Below are 26,539 nucleotides of genomic sequence, written 5' to 3'. Positions count from 1 at the left end.
TTTCATATGTTTTATTATGCTACTGCCCCCAGCACAATATCAAAAAGAAACTCACAAGCCATGACACCCCCACCACCATGTTTCACAGATAAGGTGGAAGAGTTAATCTTGATCTTATTTGTCTCATATACATTTTCCAGAATTATGCAGGCTCTTTAAAGTAGTAGTTGCTGATAAATCCCACCTACAGACGGCTGTGTCTGATCAGTCGTACAGAAAATGTAACGATTTATTTATTTATTTTTTTACCATCGCGAGAATTCGTCTGCCATAAGCAATGGAGGACTTTCTTGGACTACCAGTACCTTTGCGAACAATAAGACTCACACAGCTCTTTTTCTTTGAATGAGTCTTAAACAGAGTTTGATTGGGCTCAAACATGCTCAAGTAATTTCTTTCAATCTGAGTTGTTTCTACAAACAGGTTAGTTTGAATACTGGTGAGTGTGCTCAGGCAGCATAATTCAAATATGGACATGTCCCGGGAAATACTGACGTTTGGTCACCTTACTTTATAGTGAATGTACTGTATGAGCCAAGATAAATCAGGCATTCAATTTCCGAAGTTTCGTTGTGCCAAGGTGTCCCAAGCCATGACACACCCACCACCATGTTTCACAGATAAGTTGAAATGTTTAATCTTATCTGTCCCATAGGACGTTTTTTTCCAGAATTCAGCAGGCTCTTTTAAGTTGTAGTCGCTGACAAATTCAAGCCCACCTACAGAAGGCTATGTCTGATCAGTCGTACAAAAAAAATACTTTATTATTATTATTTATTTATTTATTTATTTATTTTTTTACCATAGCGAGAATTCGTCTGGAGGACTTCCTTGGCCTACCAGTACCTTTGCAAATAATAGCTCTTTTTCCTTTAATGATTATCAAACAGAGTATTGTTGAGCTGAAACATGCACAGTTCATTTCTTTCAGTCCGAGCTGTTCCATCAGAGGCCATGTTTCTCCAAACCAAAACAAGAAAACTACTCAAATGTTGGCGTCCATTTTTTAGCATGTCGTCTTTTACACCCCAGTGGAAGACCTTTGTGCTCCATCTGGACAGCAAAGCAACTTACTTTGTACTTCACACCCACACATTCCTAAACTCTGTCAGCTCTCTCTCTCACTCACTCTTTCACCCTCATACACACATATATATATATATATATATATATATATATATATATATATATATATATACATATATATATATATATATATATATATATATATATATATATATATATATATATATATATATATATATATATGTATATATATATTCACCTTGGATATGAGCCTCGTGCTCCAGCAGCTTTGTCCCTGGGTGCTCTCTGCCTTCGCTAATTGGCCTACCCTGGCCTAAATGTGCTCTTTATTATACCCCTTTGTGTGGCCTAACAACAAAAGCCCATTTGTGCTGCCCACGCTCTGACGGCATGCTGATTCTGGGTTAATTATTAACTTTCGTGGCTCCTGTGACTGTCCATTACAATGTTTTCAGCTGGTGTAATAGAAACAGGAAGAGCTCATGGACACCTTTTGGTTTTGCTGCTTTGTATCATGTTTGTCCTTTTCAAAGACCAGCTAAAGGCAAGTTCACACTGAATCCTGAGTCATATTGTTGAAACACATTGGTATCGGCTGCCTTTTTGTCTGCTATTTTTATATAGTTAATACTAATTACTAATAATGACAGCGTAAAAGAAAGAAGAGCACGCTATGGTCTCTTTTTGGTCTCAGAATAGTCTCAGTTCTTTATGCCATGGGATTATACAATATATTGAAGATTATTCAGGAGGATCTTCTTTTTGTGACACTCCCTTTTAACCATGTTACAAACATGTTCTATTGGATCTATGTAGATCTGGAAATACTACACTGAGCTTACTGCAATGCTCTTGAAACCAGTTAAATAGCAATTACATTTTGTGGCATAATATTAAGTGCATATTACCTGAAGCTGCTGGCCCACATCTGGGTACTTTAATGTACTACACTTGGTGGTAGGGCTGCAATGACTAGTCGATATAATGGACAATGTCGATTATTTAAATTTGTCGACTACAAATTTCATTGTCGACTAATCGTTAATTTGTAACAGTACCACATTACATAAAGTAATGGGCACAGAAGTGCAATGGGAGATGGGTAAATGGCTCACTCCAATAGTGCCCAGACTCAACAGATTACATTTGTAATCTTTAAATATCAGTACTTTCCACTTTTAAACAACATCTATACATATATATGCCTTTTAAATCTCATGTTCAGCTGTTTTTATCGTTTTATCATTCTGTCATAGCGATGGAGGACATGGCAGAAATAATCGTTGACTAATCGACTAATCGAAAAAATAATCACCCTTCTGCTTTATTCGTATAAAAACACTTTTCTCAGTATTGCAAGAAACAGCAACAGGAGCTCCTGAGATAAAGGGCTTATCTCATTTCTCCCCAGGCAGGACAGAGCGAGATGGAGAGTTGAGTCCACAGAGTTGAGCTACTCTATGGACTGTAACTCGAGTGTGTAAGCTTCTTATACTAACTGGCTAGCGATGACTAGCGACTTGTGTCAGTGTGCTTCTTCAGTGGTGCTGTTCTGTACAGTGCTCCTCTAGCGGTATGGCAATATGTGAAAAAAGCATACCGGTTTTAATTTCCCTTCCAGTATACCAGATGAACAGGTTTACCCACCACCCAAATAATAATCCCTGCAATATGATGATCTATCCTTTGGGCTAATGACTATTAAAGAACAGTGTGAAAGGAAGATAGTAATAATAAAGCATGCAGACAAACAGAAGGCAAAAATGCATAATAAATGTTTTTTTTTTTTTGTTTATACACCCTCTATATATGTCAAAAGTCAATATCAATTTACTGTGCGTATAAAATCCAGCAGTCTGGCTTAACGCTGGCTGGCTGTTGTGTACGCTGGTGTCCTCAGTTGCGTGCTCGTGTGACTTTGACCAGACAACTCTTGGCTTGGAGACAGCTGTCACATCTCCACGATGTCACGTCGCCTGCCCCTAATAGGGGCACGGAAGTCAGGGCGGTTTCTGCCCACGTGAGGGATTGACTTGGGGCATCCAGAGTCCTCTTCCCCATCTCAGCGCCCTGACACTGACTCATTGGCTTGAAAGAAGAGGTAGTGTAGTGTGCACTTCCCTCTACGAGCCCCCCTTCCCCTTAAAGTCCTGGAGCAAGGGTCATTCAAACACTCATTACTCACCACTGGCCACTTCATTAGTCCCTTCCACAGTTCCTCACAATGCCTGTGGACCTGGGAGAGGTGCATTTTAATGATGTTCCGCTTTCCATGCTTACTTAAAACGAAGCGTTTAGCCTGAAGTGTGTCCAAAGAAGGCATATGTGTTTTTATCGTTTAATACGTTTATGTTCAGGCTATGCTCTGTTTTTGATGAATTTGAGTGGAGTGAGCTGATGTGTGTGTGTGTGTGTGTGTGTGGGAGAGGAAGTTAAAAATGTTCTGTTTATTTCTTTCCAAAAAGTCCTGTCTTTTAAACCATTTAGAATGACTGATGACATATTTCACCAAATAAAAGGCTCTTTATGCTCTTATGCTTTGACCTTAACTTCCACTGTGCAGCAGTCTCCAGGCCAAACTGCCTTAATCCACCTCTCCCTTTCACATACTGCCACACTGCCGACTCCTGAAGGGGGATTAGTGTTTTGAGGGCACATGCAGTTCCTGCTGTACCAACCCAGTTAAAGCACGACTTGCCAAAGCAGTGTGATATACACTTTTAATATTAGAGATGCACCAACATATTAAAATAAACATTTTTGGCAGGAACTGAACAGAATGAAACATGCAGCTCTGGAAAAAAAAAATATTTTACCAGATTGAAAACCTCTGGAATATAATCAAGAGGAAGATGGATGATCACAAGCCATCAAACCAAGCTGAACTTCTTGAATTTTTGCAATTTTAAAGTTATCCAAAAGCATTGTGTAAGACTAGTGGAGGAGAACCTGCCCAAATGCATGAAAACAGGAATTAAAAACCAGGGTTATTCCACCAAATATTGATTTCTGAACTCTTAAATTGTTATAAATATGAGCTTGTTTTCTTTGCATTATTTGAGGTCTGAAAGCTCTGCATCTTTTTTGTTATTTCAGCCATTTCTCTTTTTTCCGTTTTTGAGGAAAGTTTAAAGTTAAGGATAAAATGGGCATTGTGATCTGATTATTCGTTGGCCAGCCAGCTAATAATAGTGTAGTTAGATGTGCTGAACTTAGTAGTATACGGACTCTATTTATATATATTTTTTTTTGCTCGAGTCCAAGAAATGTTTAAAAACATATTTTTTCCATTTTGAATTGTCACCGGTGTGTGTTGACTCTCAGAGCAGCAGCTTGTGAGTTAACCTTGATGGCAGTAGATGTGGTTCATCTCAGTAGGAAATGGAGTAAACAGATCTGAGCACTGTGCTGTCATGGTAATTTGATGGAAAGGAGATTGATTGGTAATAAACTGCATGAACTGCAATTTTACTGTAGAAACATTGAAATACCTGCTTCAGTTCTGTTCTTTTAGGCTGCATGATAAACTTAATGAAGGCAGTCTGAGATGCTTGGTGTTGTAGAAGTGGTGTGCTACTAAATTATTTGAATGGTTGTACGATTGATGAGCGTTAGGGCTGCACAATATTGGAAAAAATTACATTGCAAATGTTCTTTTTTGGCAATATATATTTTGCGATATTAAGCAATGCAGGGCCTTGATGGCACCAGCCCCGCCCCCACCCGTGCGCTGTCTCGCATCCGGACCCATCAAGAGCTGAGTCAAAACCTGAGGAAAACAGCAAAACAACAGTAATCTGCCCTTTAATCAGGCATTTAAATGGCTTTTTAATAGGTAAATAAGAGCGTTTTTCTGTGATTAAAAGCATGAATTCAGCTGTAACTGGAAATATCTGCGCAAAACTGTGCTGGACTGAGGTGCACAGCTTTCGATGTTCACATGTTTACCACTTCTTCCCCCCCTTACTCTCCCCCTCCCCCTCATGCTTCTCAGGCAGCAGCAGCCTGTCCCTCACACAGTCGCAGAGACAGCGCTGTGTATCTACTTCTTGTGTCAAAAATCAAACTATTGCAACATGACATGTTTGATTTAATTGCCCTAAGTGACATCACACATCCTGCGATGCGACTATTGCATATGCACACATCTTTATGACGATGCTTGAACGATATATCGTGCAGCCCTAATTGGCATGCATTTTTGGTTTTATTTCTATAAGACAACATTCATCTTCTTCAATAAATAAAAATAAAAAATTGTCTTAAAAATTACTTGCTTTATTTGCTATCTGCAACAAAAACAAGACTTCTGTGGGTTGTCTTGTAATTTACAGATGCCTCCCAGATGTTAACTCCCACTGCTGAACAGTGACAAGCAAAGGTTTTGTAGGCCAAACTCGTTTTCCTCATTCCGCGGATGTTTCAGCTCTTAAACTGGAGACGCGGCACACTGCTGCACTGAGGCGAACTAATTCAATCAAGCAACACCTTGGGCCGCAGACGCCCCCTCTCCTAGCGCAGCCGTCTGCCTTTTGGACTCAAGGATGAGGAGCAGGATGAGACAGATGATCAGGCTTGTGCTTTGACATTTCGTTCATGTTACTTTCATACGTGTTTACACTTTCAGCCTCCGACCCTCGTCATCGTCAAATTGATCCTGCGCTATAGAGGCGTCGAATTGCTTTAAGTGGAACCCATTGCTGATGCACACATACACAGTTTATGTAGACCCATTTAAGGAGTTTATAATCCAGCGTCTATCTTCTCTCAGAATCGTGAAACATGAATCGTAAATGAAATGAGGGTTCAACATTTACCATACAGTATCCTGTAGTGTGGAGTGGAGCCGATTCTCTGATGGGAAACGTCTCTTTCACCTCATGACTGAAAGACTCTCAGCCAATGAAAGCTGAGCAGAGTTGAACTGCTATATATGGTGTATATTGGGTGAATTTAATTTGTTTTAACTTCAAACATGTTATTAAAAAACAGTGTTTTTTTAAGTGACCACTATATACACATGTAGCTACCTATAGCTATATCTTAAACATATGGCATATGTACAGTGTGTATATCTGTGTACTATGTGTGTATTCACCTCTAGCTCACAAAACAGTAAGTTTATCCCCTTTTGATTTGTTATTTTCAGCCATGCTTTTATCCAGACCTCTCTTTTTTTTCTTGGCTTCTTTTGACCAGAAATCTCACAACTAGCGTATCAATAGTTTCACTGTCATTCATTGATCAACTTAGAGGATGGGGCATAAACTAGGTGTGTATAATCTTATAAACAATCTGTGCTGTTTTATTCGGTAGTGTAGTGTGGGGTGGGTTATAACTAACAACAATTAAAGACAGCAAAATCTGTGAAAATGTCCTATTTTAGCAATCTATGGTCGAGCCGTCAACCATGCACTGCCTAGCTTGATTTAGGATGTGTCAGTGTGTCTTTGCTATCGTAACATCAGGAAAAGTACACCTTGCACAGCTTGAAATGTGCAAAAGGTTTGTTTCTAATTCTCTTGATTAATGATGAGTGTGTTTTGGGCGTAACATGAAATAAACCAATCACTGTTTCACTTGCCATTTACTTTTGAGAACCAGGTGTGCTTTAACTTTGGCAGATTGCTATTTTAACGGCACAGTTATCTTGGTTTGTCCAGCACTTCTAGGCAGAGGTAACTGACACGGTAAAGGTGTGCGAGCAGATCATTTAACACTTACAAAAGTAAATTGATGTAGAATAATAATTATTTTATTTTATTTTGTATTCTGTTACACGGTATGGGTCTGTGCATTGCTGCATGTTCATGTGTGTGCAACAAGCAGGGGTGTACACTTGTTACACATGCAATTCACTGCCAAGATAGCAATAAACGTCTGACTGTTTATATCTGTCTAAGTTGTTTTCAGTCAGCGGCGCACCTGTGTTTTCTGTTGCCAAGATAGCAATAGGCCATACATATTCACAAGCCCTGTTGCAAACTAAACGAGGCAGACACAAGGTGTGAAAATAGGCTGTTGGAGTGGTATAAGATAGCAATGAGCCTTGCACAGTGTGTTAGATAGGGACCTGTATGTGTGGGGTGTCTCCGTTTATCAATTTGCTTTGAAATTTTTAAATTTTAAGTTTGTATCAGATGTTTAATTTCTGTTCATTTCGCACAAATCTAAATGTTGCACATTTGAATACATGAAAAGCAAAGTGCGTGGAAAGGAAGTCCTACCACAAAGGAAGTAAACGATCAACCCACCCACTATGAAGCCATATATAATGTTCAGTTATGTTGAGAGCAGCTATGGAAAGCAGTCAGAAGCTTAGTCAGCAAGCTCCTGTTTAACCAATAGTGAGTTTCAGAAGCTTTAAACTAACTGTGTTTAAAAGGGTTAAAACATGGATTCACTGTGTTTTATGATGCACTTGCCTCTGCAATACTATGTTAAATGTCAAACAGAACATTTTTTTTGGAAATGTTCTTTTATTGTGTGAATTTTCTAGGAAATGTGAATTCATTTCTCCTGAAAGTCTGACTCATTTCGTTACCTGCCGTTCACAACGTGCACTCACTCAATTCCACTACTGTTTTCCTTTCACTCACTACATTATATTTACAAAGGTGCACAGAAATAGACGGTTTACAGTCACCATTGTCTCTGTGAGTTTCTCATAAGTAACCTTTTTTATTTTTATCTGCTCTCCAAACCTGGAGTAACTGTTAAGTTTACCCCTGACCATTTAGACACAGTGTAAGCACCCTTTATCCAAAGTGGCAGATCTTGGTCTTCTTCAGCTGGGGGTGCACAAAAGGGTCCTGCTATGACCTAATTCTTCTCAGTTTGACGCTTTTCTGCTTGATATAAGTGGCATTTGTAGAATCGTTTTTTGTGCTGTGAGAGTATATAGCATGTCCTAGCCGTGTGCTTCTACTCTTCTGTTCTGCTCTTAAAAATAAAGGTGCTTTAAATTGTTTTTGAATGCCATTGAAGAAGCTTTTTTGGTTAAAAAAAAAAAAAAGTACTCAATCATAAAAAAAGCAAATGAAAGAATGTTAGAATGTTTAAAGGTTCTAAACTTGGTTAGCATAGGATCTCCGGTGGATTTAACAGAGACTCTAAGAATAGGATAGTGGCTGAACTGCACTTAGCAGGGCATTACAAATATTATAAAGTAACATATGGCATTGCACACACTGTTATTAGTGTAAAAATGTCTTTATTTTTAAATGATTCGTACTGTTTTTTTTACTGTAAAAGCTGAAATCCTATCGTTTCTCTCCGCCCACTCCTCCACCGGACTAAAGCAGTGTTATACTGGATCACCGGTGCACTTTTTTTTACCAATACCAATTCCCATATAACATTTTTATGCTTTAACTCCAAGTAATAAAGAGAGTTTGTATGAATAAATGTATGATCAATTTTGGTATAAGTCCCCACACTGTGTACAGTGTATATGTGTACAAAAATCACAGCTAACGAATATAGACTTTTCAGCCCTTTCAGATCATTTTTAACTATTTTAAAATTCTTCTCTTCGTTCTATTCCTGGGTGCAGGGGTGAAACTGCCCATATTAGCAGATCATTATTATTAGCATTTTGTTTTTGATGCAGCCTAAAAATGCCTGTAGGCGGTCTCTTGCTAACTGGATCATCTTCATATCGTTATGTTCTAGAGCAAAGGTCTTAAATGAGATTCTCCAGCGGTGATAATCTGATTAGCAGCAGCTAAATACAAGCATTTCTGTGTAATAATAATAAACCATGCCACTATTTCGATATGTATTGTACAGCAGGGTGCCTGTTGAGCCTGTGTCAAGCCTGCGTCTCTAGAGCCGCTCTGATTCTTCCCTGCAAGACCCCAATATGCCTCTTTGGGTTATGTGTTAGCAGTCATCTTGTGTGTGTCCCCGTTAACTGGTAACGTCACACATCCACCACACACAGCCCGGCTTAATGGGGGCAGAAATTGCACGGCGGGCAGCAATTATCACAAATGGATAGGTTCAAACCGACTGAAAGACATTTGATTAGAGCCCTGCGTCTCCGTCTCGGTGCTAATCATGTTCCAGCCGGGCCTAGCTCTAGGAAAACTAGGAAGGAGCGCAGCACGCAGAACCGCAGCACGGCCCGGGATCGTCCTGCAGCTCTTTGGAAGCTTCTCATGCGATTAGATGGAGACTGGCAGACATGGCCGAGGCTGTGGTGTAAGTTAATGCAGTGTGAACGGAGGTGGTCTTTTCCAGCCTGAATCCCAATACACACCAACTCCAAGCGGCCAACAGCCTGCTCAACACAAGCGCTTGTGCTCCATCACTTACGCCAATGTATACACTGTATAGTAGTGCATCTAAAAACAATTGAAAATCATTGAAAAGTTTATTTAAACTTCTTTTCAGTAATTCAGTTTAAAATGTGAAGCTCATATATTATATAGATGTATTTATTATTACACACAAAGTGTAATGACTGCTGGAAAATGAAATCCGCATCTCTATAAAAGTTTTCAGTGGAGGGAAGCATGAAGTGCTGTAAGATTTGCCTTGATGGAACTTGCTAAAACACGGTGGATCAACACCAGCAGATGACATGTCTCTCCAAACCATCACTGATTGGTGGAAACTTCACACTAGACCTCAAGCAGCTTGGACTGTGTGTCTCTCCACTTTTCCTCCAAAAAATGCTAAATTTTCAATGGTCAATGATGGAACTTTTATGGAGATGTGCTTTTGCTTAGCGTCCTAGTTCATTCCTTTTTTTCTAAATGTTTTCAATATTTTGTTTGTTTTTTTCTTTAGTCAGATGTTCTTCACTTTAAATAATACCTATTTGGACTACATATTGAGAATTGCCATAAACATCTACGAAAAAAAAAGTTCAGCACTCAAAATGAGCTCAAGACATCAAGAAATAATAGTTTAGACCTATAATAGGATATAGATTAGACCTGGCTATTAAAAAGCTTATATAAACAGTTAATTTCCTGACTACTTTGTGCCTGTAAAATGGGACACCCTTTGTAAACACAGCATGCATACATGTAAATAAAATCTTGATTGTAGTAGTTTGAGGTAGTGTACAAACGTGGAATTCAACATATTTTTGTTATTTTTTTCCTGTGCTTCTCTCTCAGGATACAGCTCTGGACCCTGGAGAAGATGTGGCTCTGCTGTCCGTTAGCTTTGAGGATGCTGAAGCAACTCAGGTCTTCCCCAAACTCTTCTTATCGCCAAGTATAGAACAGTGAGTACCCCCCTAAAACACTCTATTCTTTTACAACTAAATTTTGCAACAGATTTTTGCATCCACCCATCAGTCAACCACTATCAAACCTTGCTTAAACTCAGATAATTCACGTTTTTTAGCCATTAACCTGCCGACCAGTGTTCAGCCTCACTCACAGATATTATACAGGTGTGGGCATTCTCAAACCAAGCCAAGCCAGTGATGATCAGTTTATATACTGCTATCCCATGACTTCTGGCATTGCTCTATAATTGTCCTCCTGAACTCAGAGTTCCAGCTCTCTGTGGTTTCATGTGCTTTACTATAAGGTCCTGTTTCCAGTGTCTGTTCTGGCTTTTTCCATTTGCATTCAAATACCTAGGTGATTAAAAGCATTTCTGAAAATGTGCTGTTTTTCCTTGAGGGTTAATCATACAATAGAAGCTTCCACAAGACTGTCTAGCGGCAGTGTTGTTCAAGAGGGGCGCACACACACACACACTCACACAGCCCATGACACACCTTATCCAACTGCCAAATTCAGAAAACACCGAACGACAGGAGAACAACTTCTTCTGCTATTTACTTCTCTAAATAATGGGGAATTGGGAACTAGCTGAGTGAGTGTGTGTGTGTGTGTGTGCGCACATACGAGTAGTGGTGCTTGTATTAAGTCGTTATGCCTGTGTGCATGCGAGAGATTATGAAGTGGAATTAAGCATGATTATGATAAAACAAACGGAGAGTGTTCTTTCCATCTGTTAAATCTCAGCGGTTTGTTGTGTTAGCCTATAAGAGATGTGCTGGGAATTATTCTTCCTGTGTGATCATTTACAGTCAGTCAGCCGTGACTGTTTAAAGCTACTGTAGGTTTTTCTTTTTTCCTCCGAGATCTAAGATCATCTGGTTATGCCGCACCTGTTAGGCAGAAGATCAGTAAATAAACAGAGCGCTGTGCATCAGCCTGTAGTTACATTAGGATTCAGAACTAATTAGGGTATTAACATTTGAAATGCCTGAGTGTTCCCATACTTTTGATTTGTGTCCTGCAATTATTGAATAGTAATTACATAATTAATGACAGTTGGTTTGGAAAAATAAATGCATTTACATATGTACTTCTTGTTAGAAAGACATGTAAAGAAAATGTAAAGACGTTTCTATGGCAAGCCAAGAAAAACCTTCAACATCTTCGGGTTTACACTGAGGGCGCACCCCCATTTACAATGCTTCCGAAAGCCTAAAAGACATTAAAATAAAGTCCAAAGAAATAAAATAATACTAGAAAAGCATGACACCATAAAAATGAACAAAAAATACACAGACATAATGATACAGAATAATGATACTGAACTTACAGATAAAGCTAAAATAATTAGAATGTAAAATTGTAAAAATATAATTTATTGCATTTTTTAAATTGGATACATATCTGTTCTAGGGCCACAGAGAGAAAATAAAACACACCCACACAGCCCTGAAAAAAAAAAAACATCTCAGATTCAGAAAAAAATCATATCTTTACATTATTCCCAAAAAATGGATTTCACAAAAAGTCTCTCTTTGATCTGATTCAATCTGATTCAAGACAAAATCTGTTTTTATTAAATGGTTATTAATTTTATTTGAGAGCAGGAAGAGGGGATATGATGTGCAACTGCAACCTTGCAAGAGAAACGGGGGCAGTGGGTGACATGGTAGATTGTAGAGAAGAGAAGAATCTCCTGGCAGGTGTTATAGATGTTGTATGAGAGTTCTATAAATTTAGGCATTGGATCTTTATGTATATTGTTAAATGTTGCTGATCAGAATTACTAGAGAGAGAGAGAGAGAAAGTCAAAAATATGGTAAAACCCACATTCTTCTCACAATTTAGAGAAATTGCTGCTATAATCTGCTGCTGACCTTTTGATGCTGTATACACCAGGGCACCATTAGAGGTCTAGTTGAGTTCACAACTCAGCAGGTTATAGCTGAGTTGGCAGTGCATATGTAGGAAATATGATATAATGTAGCTGTACGACTTATTTGTTGGTTAGAAGTTGGTTAAAAGGCATCTTTGAACATTTTGGATGTTTTCTAAGCATTTAAACCTAAATCTAGATAAGAGCTTCTGCTATAAATATAAATATTTTGAAATATGATTAGACAGTAGTGTATGTGTAATAAATCTGTCTTCTGTGAAGAAGATTCAGATGTCTTCATGCTTGGTGTAAATCTATAACGGGTTCTGTTATCTGCTGAGGGAACACACAGCAAGGTCACCCTTCAGAAGGAGCATCAGAACTTCATCATGTCTTAACAACAGATCTGGATGGGCAAGGTCTGGTAATGCCCGCCTGTGGGCGAGCGAGTTCCCCACCCCCTTTCTTCCTTCCCCTCCACGCCACCCTCAATCCACTCAATCGTGCAGAGTGAGAGAGTGAGAGGGGGAAAGGCGCCCGTTTGCTCGCTCTACGGCCATGTCAGCTTCAATTCGTCAAGGGCGACTCTACTCTCTCTCTCTCCTGGTGCATTGTGGGGGGTTTAATAATGCGCTTCCATGCTTAGGCCTGACCTTGCCCTTGTGCTTCCACATTAGCGGCCCAGACTGGGCTGAGTTAGGGGGAAAGGACAGGCAGGAGTGGAGAATTGTTTGTTTGTTTGTTTGATTGTAGATGTGCAGGAACTGTAGTGAATATGTTAGGCTTATAAGAGGGTTATAATGGATACACTGATCTTTTTCAGTTCCAATACTGGATACATGAATTTTGCATATCAGCCGATACCCGATATCAATCCCAAACCATTGTTGGTTTCGAGAGTTCGAGAGACTCTTTTTCCATTTTCTCTCTCAGTGTCTTTCCCATCCCATCATGCCCATCCATTAGTGCTGGGCGATTATGGCCTTACATTTTTAGTTTTTTTTTTTCACAAAAAATCAGATTTTTGATTTTAATCGATTTTTTTCCCACCCTACTAAAAATCAAACTACAAATGACAAAGAATTGGTTCAAAACTAGGTTTACCTGTTAAAAAAAAGAGATCTATTTGGTGTTTAGACGCTCTAGGTTAAGTCAATTCAGGATTCAATGATTCAAAGCATTGTTTTAAAGCCCATGCGTTCATATCACTCGCTGACCTCGTGTCACACACTGAAGGACACTGGATTATACCTCAGAACGCAAGTTTGTGACGGAAAATAGAGAAATAACGCCCTAAACGAGTCACAGAAGACACTTTGAAGGACAGATTATTATTGTTTTCCGCAATTAATCACGGACCATTAATCATGGTCTGTGGGAGGCGCCGGTAACCAAGGTAAGATGGATAAACACTTCAGAAATGAGTAGCGTTTTCGGATATTTTAGTTTAAAAAAGATAAAATGTCTGTATTGTGACGACACCCCTGGGGATATGGGCGTGGCAACCGTGACCCAGCAGTCAGGAGGCACACAGATACACACAGGGACTGTGTGAACTCAAAACCTACCTTTATTTAGGTTAAAATGCCCTCCGCCAACACCCAAAAACAACACAAAACATAACTCTTTGGCCCAGTGGAGCTCTAGTCACTTAACTTGACACGTGACTTTCAGTCTTTTAAGGGTCTGTTCTCTCTCTGAGTGAGAGCTGAGGCTATCTTTGAGGCAATCTCTTTATTCTCCCTCTTTACTTAAATTTTTCTTTTTCACTGTGTATTTCTCTCTCTAATCTTTTTCTCTCACTCTTTCATTCTATAAATCTCTTTAATCTGTTCTTGACTTTTTCTCAGTTTATTTCTCTTCATTGCTCTTTCCATATCTCTCTCTATCTATTCAAATGTTGCTCCCTATCTCTCACTGAGCTCTGTTCTTTTCTTCTCTTTTTATCTCTTGCAATGTTAAATTAATAAACTGTTAATAAATCTCACCATGTGACTGAAAGCATTATGATTAGCAACCTTTTTACAACTTTACTGAGTTTGTAAAACAAAATATAACAAATTAACACACATTTACTGTATAAAGAAATGTAGTAAATTTGCAAATGCTATTATCACTCAATGAACCACTGACTGAGACTAATAATCTTTGTGTGTTTTTAATGCTGTTTTATTTATTTATTGAGTTATTAAACCAAGAGTACTGGGTTAGTTGTGATGCTAACAGCCAGGCTCGACAGGGTTAGAGCTGCAATGCTAACAGACAGTGTAGCTGGCCTTAGCAAGATTTGAGCATGTTAGTCATGATGCTAACTGTTTTTCTGAGCTTGATTATTTACTGATTGTTGATGATGGCCAAAAAACATTGTACTGGTTGTAAACCTAGAATACCATTATAAAGCAGCATAATACTATCAGGAGCAACATACAAACCTTGCTTGTAATACTTGTGAAATACTGGAAATGGATCTTCAAGGACGAATCAGAGTCTGAGCCTGAGCAAGACTTTAAGAAAAACATTTAAACTAGGTTTCTTTCCTTCAACTTTGTTCTTTTTGGTTTTCTGATTTTTTTTATTATTCTGACACAAACACCTACACGTTTTGCCGTATACATGAGCATGTAAATAGTGTTTTTTCCATCTTTTCTGCTGGGATATGTTTATCGCGCCCATTGTTTTGACTTAGCAATTGTATAGGGCCTGTTGTGCATGCAAGAGAAAGAGAGAGATTGAGAGAGATAGAGAGAGAGAGGGCTGGGGGATGGAGGGATTGCCGCTGGCTCTGCTCTATTGTGTCTCTAGTTGACGTGCAGGTTCTGTAGCTCCAGCCTAAGCGAGCTGTCCTTGTATTTAAGCTTAAAAAAAACAGAACATCTGAAGAGCTCCACCATGCTCCGTCTCTCAGCTCTCCTGAAGGCTGGCATCCAACACAGCGCCCGCAGAAAGAGCCAGCCGAACCCTCTGGCTCCGGCACAAAGCGGAGAGAGAGTGGGTGAGTGGGACTTGAAAGAGAAAAGCCAGAGAAAGGTCTCTCTCAGTCACCTCCAACAGAGCGCAATACAAAACCACAGAGGAATCCCCCTCTCTCTCTCTCTCTCTCTCTCTCTCTCTCTCTTTCGCTCTCTATCGCTCTCTCTCTCTCTAAATCTCATTCTCTCACTCTAACTACCTCTCTCACTCACTCTTTCTCCATCTCTCTCCTCATCTCTCCCTCTGCCCACATCTCTTTATTTCCATTGCACCCAATATTTTGTTTTTTATCCATCTTATTCTCCCCCATTATTTTCCCCATTACCTCCTAATCTTTGTTTTATCTCTCTGCTTTCTCTCTCCAAGTCTTTCCTTATTCTCCATCTCTCTCCCAATCTTTTCTTCAGCCCACATCTCTTTATTTCCCTTGCTGCCAAATTTTTGTTCTCCCTCCCTTTATTTCCATTCTCTTATATGGTACTCTCCCATACTTCCCCTTTCTTCATCTCTTTCCCATCTCTTCATTTCTTCTCCTCTTATTTTCACGAATTTGTCTTGTTCTCCATCTCTCTCCCCCTGCCTACATCACATTGTTTCTCTCTTACCCAATTTTTGTTCTCCATCTTTCTCTCCCCATCTCCCCGTTCTCCATTTTTCTCTTCCCATGATTTTCTGTACTACTTTCCCAATCTTTAAAATTTAAAATTTAAAAATTTTTTAAAAATCTTTAAAATTCATAATTTTCTCTCTCTCCATATCCTTGCTTATATATTTTTTTTATATCTCTTTTCCCATCCATCATTCAATCTTTCTCTCCCTGGCTCTCTCTTTATATATCTTCCTCTCTATATATATCGCTCTATCCCTATTTATTCCCTTTATATACGTACAGTTGTGGTCAAAAGTTTACATACACTTGTAAAAAAACATAATGTTATGGCTGTCTTGAGTTTTCAATAAGTTCTACAACTCTTATTTTTCTGTGATAGAGTGATCGGAACACATACATGTTTGTCACAAAAAAACAGTCATAAAATTTGGTTCTTTCATAAATTTATTATGGGTCTGCTGAAAATGTCACCAAATCTGCTGGGTCAAAAATATACATACAGCAACAAAATTTGTCAATTTTGGTGATGTAGCGAGTTGTGTCAATCAAATTAGCTTCATGTCATGGCCTCTTCACTTCTTGTAAGTGATTCTGATTGACTACAGCTGTTGACTTCTCATGAGCCCATTTAAATAGGGCTCATTTGACCCAGTGATTAGACTCAGCTACAAAAGCTACAATGGGAAAGTCAAAGGAACTCAGTGTGGATCTGAAAAAGCGAATTATTGACTTGAACAAGTCAGGGAAGTCACTTGGAGCCATTTCAAAGCAGCTACAGGTCCCAAGAGCAACTGTGCAGACAATTATACGCAAGTATAAAGTGCATGGAACAGTTGTGTCACTGCCACGATCAGGAAGAAAACGCAAGCTATCACATGCTGCCGAGAGGAGATTGGTCAGGATGGTCAAGAGTCAACCAAGAATCACCAAGAAGCAGGTCTGCAAGGATTTGGAAGCTGATGGAACACAGGTGTCAGTCTCCACAGTCAAGCGTGTTTTACATCGCCATGGACTGAGAGGCTGCCGTGCAAGAAAGAAGCCCTTGCTCCAGAAAAGGCACCTTAAGACTCGGCTGAAGTTTGCTGCTGATCACATGGACAAAGATAAAACCTTCTGGAGGAAAGTTCTCTGGTCAGACGAAACAAAAATTGAGCTGTTTGGCCACAACACCCAGCAATATGTTTGGAGGAGAAAAGGTGAGGCCTTTAATCCCAGGAACACCATGCCTACTGTCAAGCATGGTGGTGGTAGTATTATGCTCTGGGGATGTTTTGCTGCCAGTGGAACTGGTTCTTTGCAGAAAGTAAATGGGATAATGAAGAAGGAGGATTACCTCCAAATTCTGCAGGAAAACTTAAAACCATCAGCCCGAAGGTTGGGTCTTGGGCGCAGTTGGGTGTTCCAACAAGACAATGACCCAAAACACACATCAAAAGTGGTAAAGGAATGGCTAAACCAGGCTAGAATTAAGGTTTTAGAATGGCCTTCCCAAAGTCCTGACTTAAACCCCATTGAGAACATGTGGACAGTGCTAAAGAAACGGGTTCATGCAAGAAAACCATCACATTTAGCTGAACTGCACCAATTCTGTCAAGAAGAGTGGTCAAACATTCGACCTGAAGCTTGCCAGGAGCTTGTGGATGGCTACCAAAAGCGCCTAGTTGCCGTGAAAATGGCCAAGGGACATGTAACCAAATACTAATGTTGCTGTATGTATATTTTTGACCCAGCAGATTTGGTGACATTTTCAGCAGACCCATAATAAATTTATGAAAGAACCAAATTTTATGACTGTTTTTTGTGACAAACATGTATGTGTTCCGATCACTCTATCACAGAAAAATAAGAGTTGTAGAACTTATTGAAAACTCAAGACAGCCATAACATTATGTTTTTTTACAAGTGTATGTAAACTTTTGACCACAACTGTATATATATATTTATCCATCTCCCTTTTTTCATCTCAGCCTCCTTACCTCTTTCTCCGTCTCACTCTCCACATCTCTTTCTGTCTCCATCTCTCTCCATCCCCATTCTCTCCATGTCTCTGTTTCCCCATATTTTGTGCTCTCGCTTCAATTAAATCTTCTTGTCTTTCTCCCCTTCTATTTCCTTCTCAATCTCACCCTATTATGACCTCTCCTCACCTTCTTTTAACTCTCACACTTTCTTTCTCTCTTTTCCCATTACTTTCCCCATCTTATATATCTCACTATATCTTAGACCCCTTCCATCTCCAGACACACACACACACACACACACACACATCCATGTTTACCCACCGAACCCCTCACACTTTAAACATATCCAGTGCGGCAGCGTTGGCCGTTATGCTCGCCCACACACTCGGCTCCGTTATTATTAGAGTGAAGCGTTCGCTGCGTTCCGTAGTGGACTTCACTGCATCCCCCTGCTCATACCGCTCTGCTGAGAGATTGAGAGATTGACTCCTACACACGTCTCTGGGTTGATGCAGAGCTGCAGATATTTTCGGTTCTGTCTGTTTTTCTCTCTTTGTCTTTATTCAGAAGATCGTCAGTCTGATGCATTGTGTTTTGAGGTTATTATCTCTGAGCATCTTTCTCTTTTTTTTGTCATTGTGCCTGGTGTGTGTGTGTGTGTGTGTGTGTGTGTGCGTGTGTGTGTGTGTGTGTGTGTGTGTGTGCACATGTTGTGGTGTGTACCAGCCTGGCTCCTCACAGGGGCACCAGACCTACTGGATTATATAAAAGAAGAGTGTGGGCACTGCTTCTGCCTCCAGCCTAGAAAGAGCTGGAAAGAGAACTAAAATATTCAGCCTGTGCTTCCTCTAAGGTGTGTGTGTGTGTGTGTGTGTACGTCATTGTATGCGTAAATTAAGTTGCCTATAGTGGTCAGTTCCCCCTGATAGAGAATATTTATAAAGCAGCTACATCTAAATTGATCTTGAATCTTATCAATAAAGATGTGCTTCAAATGGTTCTTTAAAAGTGATGCGATAGAAAAACAACTTCATGTTTATAATAGAGACGTTTGTATGTGGATAACCTATGAATTGATAAATAACCTTAAAGGAACACATATTAATTCCAGTTCTGGACTATACGTCATTCTGAATAGGGATTCTAAATTAAAATTCTAGAAAAATGTGATCTAGGATTGGGCTTAATCCCTGTCTGGAAAATTAACCCAGTGTGTAATTCTAAGCAGAATACTGTCAAGAAAAAGGCAAATAAGTGAAGAATCAAGACCTGGTAGATCAGAAAAATTGAGCTCTATTCTCACTTCAGATCTTAAAGACCCAGACATGTTTGTGTTTAAAGAAGATTTACTATGACGGGGCTAAAAAAAAAATGTGGTGCTAATAAACATTTACATTTACAGCATTTAGCTGATGCTCTTATCCAAAAAAGTGACGGGATCTTCCTAATACAGATGTGGGCCAATGTAGTGTTAGGACTCTTATTGGTGTAGGCCAGCATCCAGTCACCCAGACCTGGAATTGAACCCCAGTCTCCCACATGGTAGCTCACTGGCAGTGGTGTTATCCACTACACCACACCTACCACACAATGGAGAATAAAGAAAATATGTGACTAAGAAAAAAGCAGACAAACAAACATAAGAAAAACAGTTTATTGAATTATATTAGGCTGACGTTCTCAGAGCTACCTACCTACCTACATTATAGTGAATGTGTTTGGGAGGGCTCAGACTTCTGTGACTGAACATTGGACGTGTGGAAAAATCTCTGTAGGAATTACAAACAGCAATAAAGATAAAGGTGGATGCACTGAACACTGACATATCCGATATTAGGTTTAGTTGTTCTATTGTGAACATCTATTTGTGTGCATCTATTTAAGTTAATATTAAATATGAATTTAATGTCTTTTTTTCTAGAAATAAAGTGAACTTAAAAGTGGTTTCTGGCTTTCGTACTTGTGAGATTTTAAAAATTGTCCATAAATATGAATTAAATGAATGCAGTGAATTGGCTTCACATGTATCAAAGGAGGCATTGTTAGTCCTCGCCCTCCTAGTGTTGAGGGCATTACTAATGATATGGGGAGTTCTAGTGAGTGGGATAGGGAGTATTCACCTTCCAAAATGGGGAGAAAATGGGATAAAATTAGAATATAGGAAAAAAAAGACAACCCTTGATTAATACAGTTGATTAAAATAAAAATGATTAATACTCTTGATTAAAAAAAATAATAATAATATGCTGTGCATAAATATGGATAAAATAACACTAGGTTCTGTTAGAATAAAAGTGGATGCACTGTACACTGAAATATCCAAAATTATGTTTAGTTGTTTATGAGTCTGTTTAAGTTTATATTAAATTTGCATTCAATGTTTTTTTTATTTTTTTTTTATTTAGACATTAAGTGAACTTAAGAGTGATCGCTGGCATTCGTACTTGTGAGTATTCAACGTATGTCCACAAATGTAGATGAAATGAATGCAGTGAATTGACAGAATCCTGGGTCATGCAGCTTGCCTTCAGCAGCCGGAGTCCGAGAGAGCACAATTGGCTTTGCTCCTTCTGGGTGGAGAGATGTCTCTCTCTTCTCACATCACACACAAGGTGATGTCAGTCAGCAGAAGGCATCTGTGAGCTGATGTATCAGAGCCGGCTATCAGATGTATCAGAGCTTTCCTCTGAGTGTGCTGGCTACCCAGTAATCAGTAGCAATTTGAAAACTGGCAGCGACTGACTTGTATCAGAGGAGACATTTATTAGAGTTCACCCTTTTAGTTTTGAGGGCTTTAGTAGTAATACATGGAGTTGTAGTGATTGAGTTGGGAAATTCATCTTCTAAATTGGGGAGAAAATGGGATAAAATTAGAAAAGAGGAAAAAAAAAGACGGACAACCCTTGATTAAAACCCTTGATCTAAATAAAAATGATTAACACTCTTGATTAAAATAAAAAAGAATGTGCTGTGCATAAATATAGATAAAATAAACACTAGTCTCTGTTAGAATCTGTTCGTTTTTAGAGAGTGTGCCCAAATACCCCAAAATTTGTGTGCCAAAAATGAATACAGTATAGGAACAGGACACTCTGAGTATATCCTTAAGCTTTCAGAGAACATGCAGTGCTCAAATATGTACAAAATGAACACAGTATATGGACAGAAGGCTCCATCTGTATCTGAAAGCTTCCAGAAAATGTGCATATATACAGACATAGTGAAGGCAGAGTGTGGACAGAAGGCTTCATCTGTGTCTTTAAATCGTCAGAAAATGTGCCATGCACAAGTATGAACTAATCGAAAGAGAATATGGAGGGAAGGCTCAGTATGTGTCTGCAAAAATACTGACAAAATACACTAATAAAATACAGAATGAAGACTTTGTCCATATCCATATTCAGCTACAGATAAACAATTTACAGCTCTGGAAAAAAATGTAGAGTTTCTGAATCAGTTTCTCTGATTTTACTATTTATAGGTATATGTTTGAGTAAAATTAACGTTGTTGTTTTATTCTATAAACTGCAGACAACATTTCTTTCAAATTCCAAATAAAAATATTGTCATTTAAATAATTTATTTGCAGAAAATGAGAAATGGCTGAAATAAAAAAAAGATGCAGAACTTTCAGACCTCAAATACTGCAAAGAAAATAAGTTCATATTAATAAAGTTTAAAAAGGTCAGAAATCAATATTTGGTGTAATTACACACTGCTTTTGGATAACTTTATGCTGCTTTACTCCTGGTGCAAAAATTCAAGCAGTTCAGTTTGGTTTGATGGCTTGTGATCATCCGTCTTCCTCTTGATTATATTCCAGAGGTTTTCAATTTGGTCAAATCCAAGAAACTCATCATAAATTAAAAATCAAAGTCATCTAAATATTTATGGCAATTTGTAAAATCAAAGAAACTTATCATTTTTAAGTGGTCTTTATTATTTTTCTTTTTCAGAGGAGTGGCATAAAGTTATCCAAAATCATATACATATGTACATATATTGCAGAATAATTTTTTTGTTTCATTATTACATTTCATTTATTAGAAAAATATCTATATTTCAATATTCCTTTTGTTTACAGTGTCCGTCACTTCTTACAAGGTAATTTCTTCTTTCACAGAGTGCATAAGATAAATTGGATTTATGGATCATGTGGATATTGAAATGATATATTGAGCTGCATCAGAGATCAGAAAGATCGCTCTCTAAGAACCGGTGGATGAGGTTGGTTTGAGCAGTTATGCACTCATTATGAGGACGTTAGAAATCAGTACAGCATCGTAATACGTCTCCATGGATATGCAGGATCTATTGGGGCATCTTCGTCCGGTACAATCTCTTCTCCCAGCTCTTTAATTCAGCTCCTTCTGACATGATTATTGAGGGCACAGAAGTTATGATAGACAAGCATTCAGAAAGCTGGGACACTGACAGCTGAATAACGTTCTCGGCTGACTGACGTTCCTGATAATTTCCCATTTCCGCTTTTATTGTATGAATAACATGTCTGTGCAGTAAGCACTTTATACTTTATAAGGTTGATAGACATGAGTGACATTTCCATGTCTGTAATTGCTCTACATTTGCTTTAGATTGTTTCACTGATGGCTGGCCGTTTTATCAGTGAAATGCATTCTTGATCTAAGCTCTAATGACGGCGCTTTCTAAGTTATGCAGAGTTATTAGTGGCTCCTCTCCATATCTGGAAGGTGAAGTGCGTTCTTTTTTTTCGTATGGGAGGATGATGCATTTTCATTTTGCGTGTGTTAATCTTGCCTTGTGCGTTTTTTCCTCTACATTTAGACTCCCTTGGTTTGACGTATGTTAACAAAAGACTGCGTTCCATCCAAAGAGGGTTTTAACAGTTGCTCTATGTATTAGCTGTTAATGGAAACATTTCCTACTTCCTCTTGACCTTCCTAATTAGTCACACCCACAGACACTTTGAATGACCCCTTGTGTCATCATTCACTGTAGGTGTGGGAGCAGGGGGAGTTGCTCAGATCACGTCTGATCCCAGATTCTTTCTGTCTGCCTCATCCGCTCTGGGGCTCAACAGAATCTTAGGCTTATTCACAAGCTCAGTTTTATCACTCTTTCTCATGTCCAGTCATGTAGTTCACCTACACACTGTACACTCCAATGGTTTCCGCCAGTTTGGCCAATGTTTCAAACCGATACTATGTACGTAATAGGGCTGCACGATGTTGGAAATTTTTTACCTAGCAAATGTTCTTTGTGCGACGATATATATAGCGATATTAAACAATGCATGATCCATGACGTCACCAGCCTCGCCTCCACTCACGCTCAAATCCCAAGGAAAACAGCAAAACAATGGTAAACGGCCCTTTAATGAGGCATTTAAATGGGATTAAAAGCGTGAATTCAGCTGTAACTGGAAATATCTGCACAAAACTGTGCTGGACTGAGGTGCACAGCTTTCAGCATGTGCGTTTACAAGCAAGTGCCCAACCATGTGAATGGAGGGCATGCGTTTACCTCGTGTTTACTCCTGCCCCCCCTCCTCACTCTCTCCCTCCTCCTCGTGCTTCTCAGGCACACTGCAAAAAACTAAATCTTAGCAAGTGAATTTTTCTAAATTTAAGGCAATAAATCTTATTTTCTTCTCTGATAAGACTTTGTCTTACTAAGCATTGTAAGTGTTTAATTATTTTGCTTATTTTGGGAATAAGTAATAAGTAATTTATTCTCAAAATAAGCACAATCAATCAGCAACAAAGTTATTTTAATTATTGTGTCCAAAAACAGTGACTTTTTTGCTTGATTTAGGTGTTGCTTCACTCATTTTGAGACTTTGCCATTGCTTTTTGTAAGAAATCTTACTAAGAAAATTTTGCTTACCCCATTGGCAGATTTGTTTGCTTAATATACATATATTTGTCTTAATTTGCATATATTTTGTCTAGTTTTTGCCAATGGATTTTTTGCAGTGCAGTAGCAGCCTGTCACTCACACAGAGACAGCGCTGTGTATCTACTTCTTGTGTCAAGAATCAAAACATATATATATAAAAAAAAACAAGACAAAAATAGATTTTTACTTTCTAATAGTGACAAAAGTGACATAAAAATGAATAAAATCCTGTGAAAAGCTGTGTTCAGTATGTGACCTTCGGGCAAAGGTTTTCCTTCCCTTAAAGCTCATTATTGGTTCTTTTCAAATGACTTTTTTCTTGCTTTTGTTAGAGTAACTGTCTCTACTGTCCAAAGAAGCTTTCCACCAGATTTTGGAAGACATGTGAGGATTTGATTTGAGAGCATTGGTGAATTCAGGGAGTTGGATGATCACCACCCTACCCCACCTCATCTCCAACTTCTCCACCTTTCTAGACAACGTCTTGCTTTAAGCTTGGTGCCAATAGATTTGTTTTTAATTTAAAAAGGCCTGTTCTACTGGCAACACTTCAGAAACATTACTGGAAATAGACAAGCTGCTGATTGTGTGCATTTGTACATCTGTGTCAGCAATGGGTTTCCACATGCTTTTATTCATACAGTGTATGTCAGCAGTGGAACCGAAATGCTGTATGTTTGGAACAAACATGCACTGTGACATCATTCATCATATGTCCTTTTTTCCTTTTAAATAATTATAATAAGGACTGTACATCCAGTAAAATGTCTCATACGGTGCTGTAATGATGAGATGACTGTACATATGTGTCACTAACACTGATCAAACTACTGATAAACGCAATGCTCACTCTGTGCTCTCTGGATGAACTTTATGCAAATTAACTTATCAACAGCATACCAGATTGTTCTGTGACACAATATTAACTGACTGTGTTGCTTACATCGACAATTCCTCCAAAACTCAGCTTTTTAAAAATTATTTTGTAAATAGGGCTACACGATATTAGAAAAAAATTACATTGCAACTGTTCTTTTTTCGATTATATGCATCACAGTATTAAACAATGCAGGGGTTCGAACCCCAGCTCATGCAGCTTTGCCATCAAGCTGCCGGCGTTAGAGGGAGCAAAATTGGCCCTGCTCCCTCTGGGTGGGTAGATGGCAATGTCTCCTATGGTGATGTCTGCAGCACAGGGCGTCTGTGAGCTGATGTACCAGAGCCGAGCCGCTGTGCTTTCCTCCAAGCGCGCTGGCTGCTCGGCAATGCTGCATCGGCAGCAGCTCGAAAAGAAGCGGTGGCTGACTTCACATGTATCGGAGGAAGCATGTGTTAGTCTTCACCCTCCTGGTGTGTTGAGATATCACTAGTAATAGGGGGAGTCCTAATGAATGGGTTGGGTAATTGGCCGTGTAAATTGGGGAGAAAATGGGAAAAATTAGAAATAAAAAAAAAAAAACAATGCAGGACCCATGACGTCACCAGCCCCGCCCCCACCTGCACACTGTCTCACGTCAGGACCTATCAAGAGCTGAGTCAGCGTTGAGCACTCAAAACCCGAGGAAAACAGCAAAGCAACAGTAATCGGCCCTTTAATCAGGCATTTAAATTGCTGTTTATAAGAGCGTTTTTTCTGCGATTAAAAGCATCAAATCAGCTGTAACTGGAAATATCTGCGCTGCAAAACTGTGCTGGACTGAGGTGCACAGCTTTCCACACGTGCTCACGGTTACAAGCACGTGCCCAACCATGTGGATGAAGGCCATGTGGTTATCTCGTGTTTACTCCTGCCCCCCTCCCCTCACGCTTCTTAGGCAGCAGGAGCCTGTCACTTACACAGACACAGAGACAGTGCTGTGTATCTATTTCTTGTGTCAAAAATCTAAACATTTCAACGTAACGTGTTTGATTTAATTGCCTTAAGTGACACCGCACGTCCTGCGATGTGACTATTGCGCATGCACACATCGCGATGACGAGGCTTAAACGATATATCGTGTAGCCCTATTTGTAAGTATAGACCCTTTGAATGAGGGACATTATAACATTAAATTAAGAATTGACCAGTTCTGGTTTAGTTAATTAGTGGTAAGAGTTAATCCAAAAGTTGTTACTGAGAAAATAAGCAAATTTGATTAAAACAGACTGCTTCTTTTATGTGTAAAAGATTCTCAAATTTCACAAATGAGTGTAAATGATTTTTTTTTACCAAAAAATAAAATATTAAATAATTTTGTTTGTGTAATGTTTGATAAATCTGAGAGAAATTGCACTGCTGAATAAAGAATATTCATGCTTAAATACAGTATATGTTCCTACTCTGCTATTAAGTCAAGTTCTGAACCTAATCTAATGCGCCTGGCGTCTAATCACCTGGCATCTAATGCACATGGCATCTAATGCGCCTGGCATGAATGCACAAATACTCCTAAAGACTTTGATCTGCTAGAATGGGTGTGTTCGATTAGGGTGGGAACTAAAGAGCTGGGTTGGGCTGGATTAAGAGATGTTTAAAGCTATTTAAGCTGTTTTCACATTATACCAATTAATGTGAATGGTCAGATCAGATGAGTCTTTTCACCTGTTTGCACACCTGTAGAGTTGTCGACATCAGTCAGCACCAGTGCTGTGCCAAATTTAGACTCCTTGCCAAAATCTGGCTTCTTTTTGTGTGCATGCATGAGTCACACAGCAGTATAGACACAACAGAATTTGCTCATTATTCAGGGTCTCTGAGTGGTCCAGTGGGCTAAGCGCTGCCACTATGATCAGGAGATTGTTGGTTTAAATCCCGGTCATGCAGCTTGCCATCAGCTGCCGAAGCCCTGAGAGAGCACAGTTGGACAGTTGGCCTTGCTTTCTCTGGGTGAGTAGATGGCAATCTCTCCTTACTTTAAACAGTGTCTGTGAGCTGATGTATCACAACCAAGTTGCTGCGCTTTTT

General features: G+C 39.1%; 1 protein-coding gene across 2 annotated transcripts in view; it reads left to right on the top strand.

Annotated features, from left to right (window-relative positions):
- babam2 (BRISC and BRCA1 A complex member 2) overlaps positions 1-26,539 on the top strand; it is a 185,190-nt gene that overhangs the window by 129,402 nt on the left and 29,249 nt on the right. For both annotated transcript variants that reach the window (XM_022673194.2, XM_022673193.2), the window contains exon 7: positions 10,179-10,288. In XM_022673194.2, the coding sequence (XP_022528915.1) occupies positions 10,179-10,288 (110 nt within the window). The remainder of the gene's footprint in view (positions 1-10,178; positions 10,289-26,539) is intronic.

This window comes from Astyanax mexicanus, chromosome 14, assembly GCF_023375975.1.
Source record: "Astyanax mexicanus isolate ESR-SI-001 chromosome 14, AstMex3_surface, whole genome shotgun sequence".
Lineage (NCBI taxonomy): Eukaryota > Metazoa > Chordata > Actinopteri > Characiformes > Acestrorhamphidae > Astyanax > Astyanax mexicanus.
This window is presented reverse-complemented; position numbering and strand designations above follow the sequence as displayed.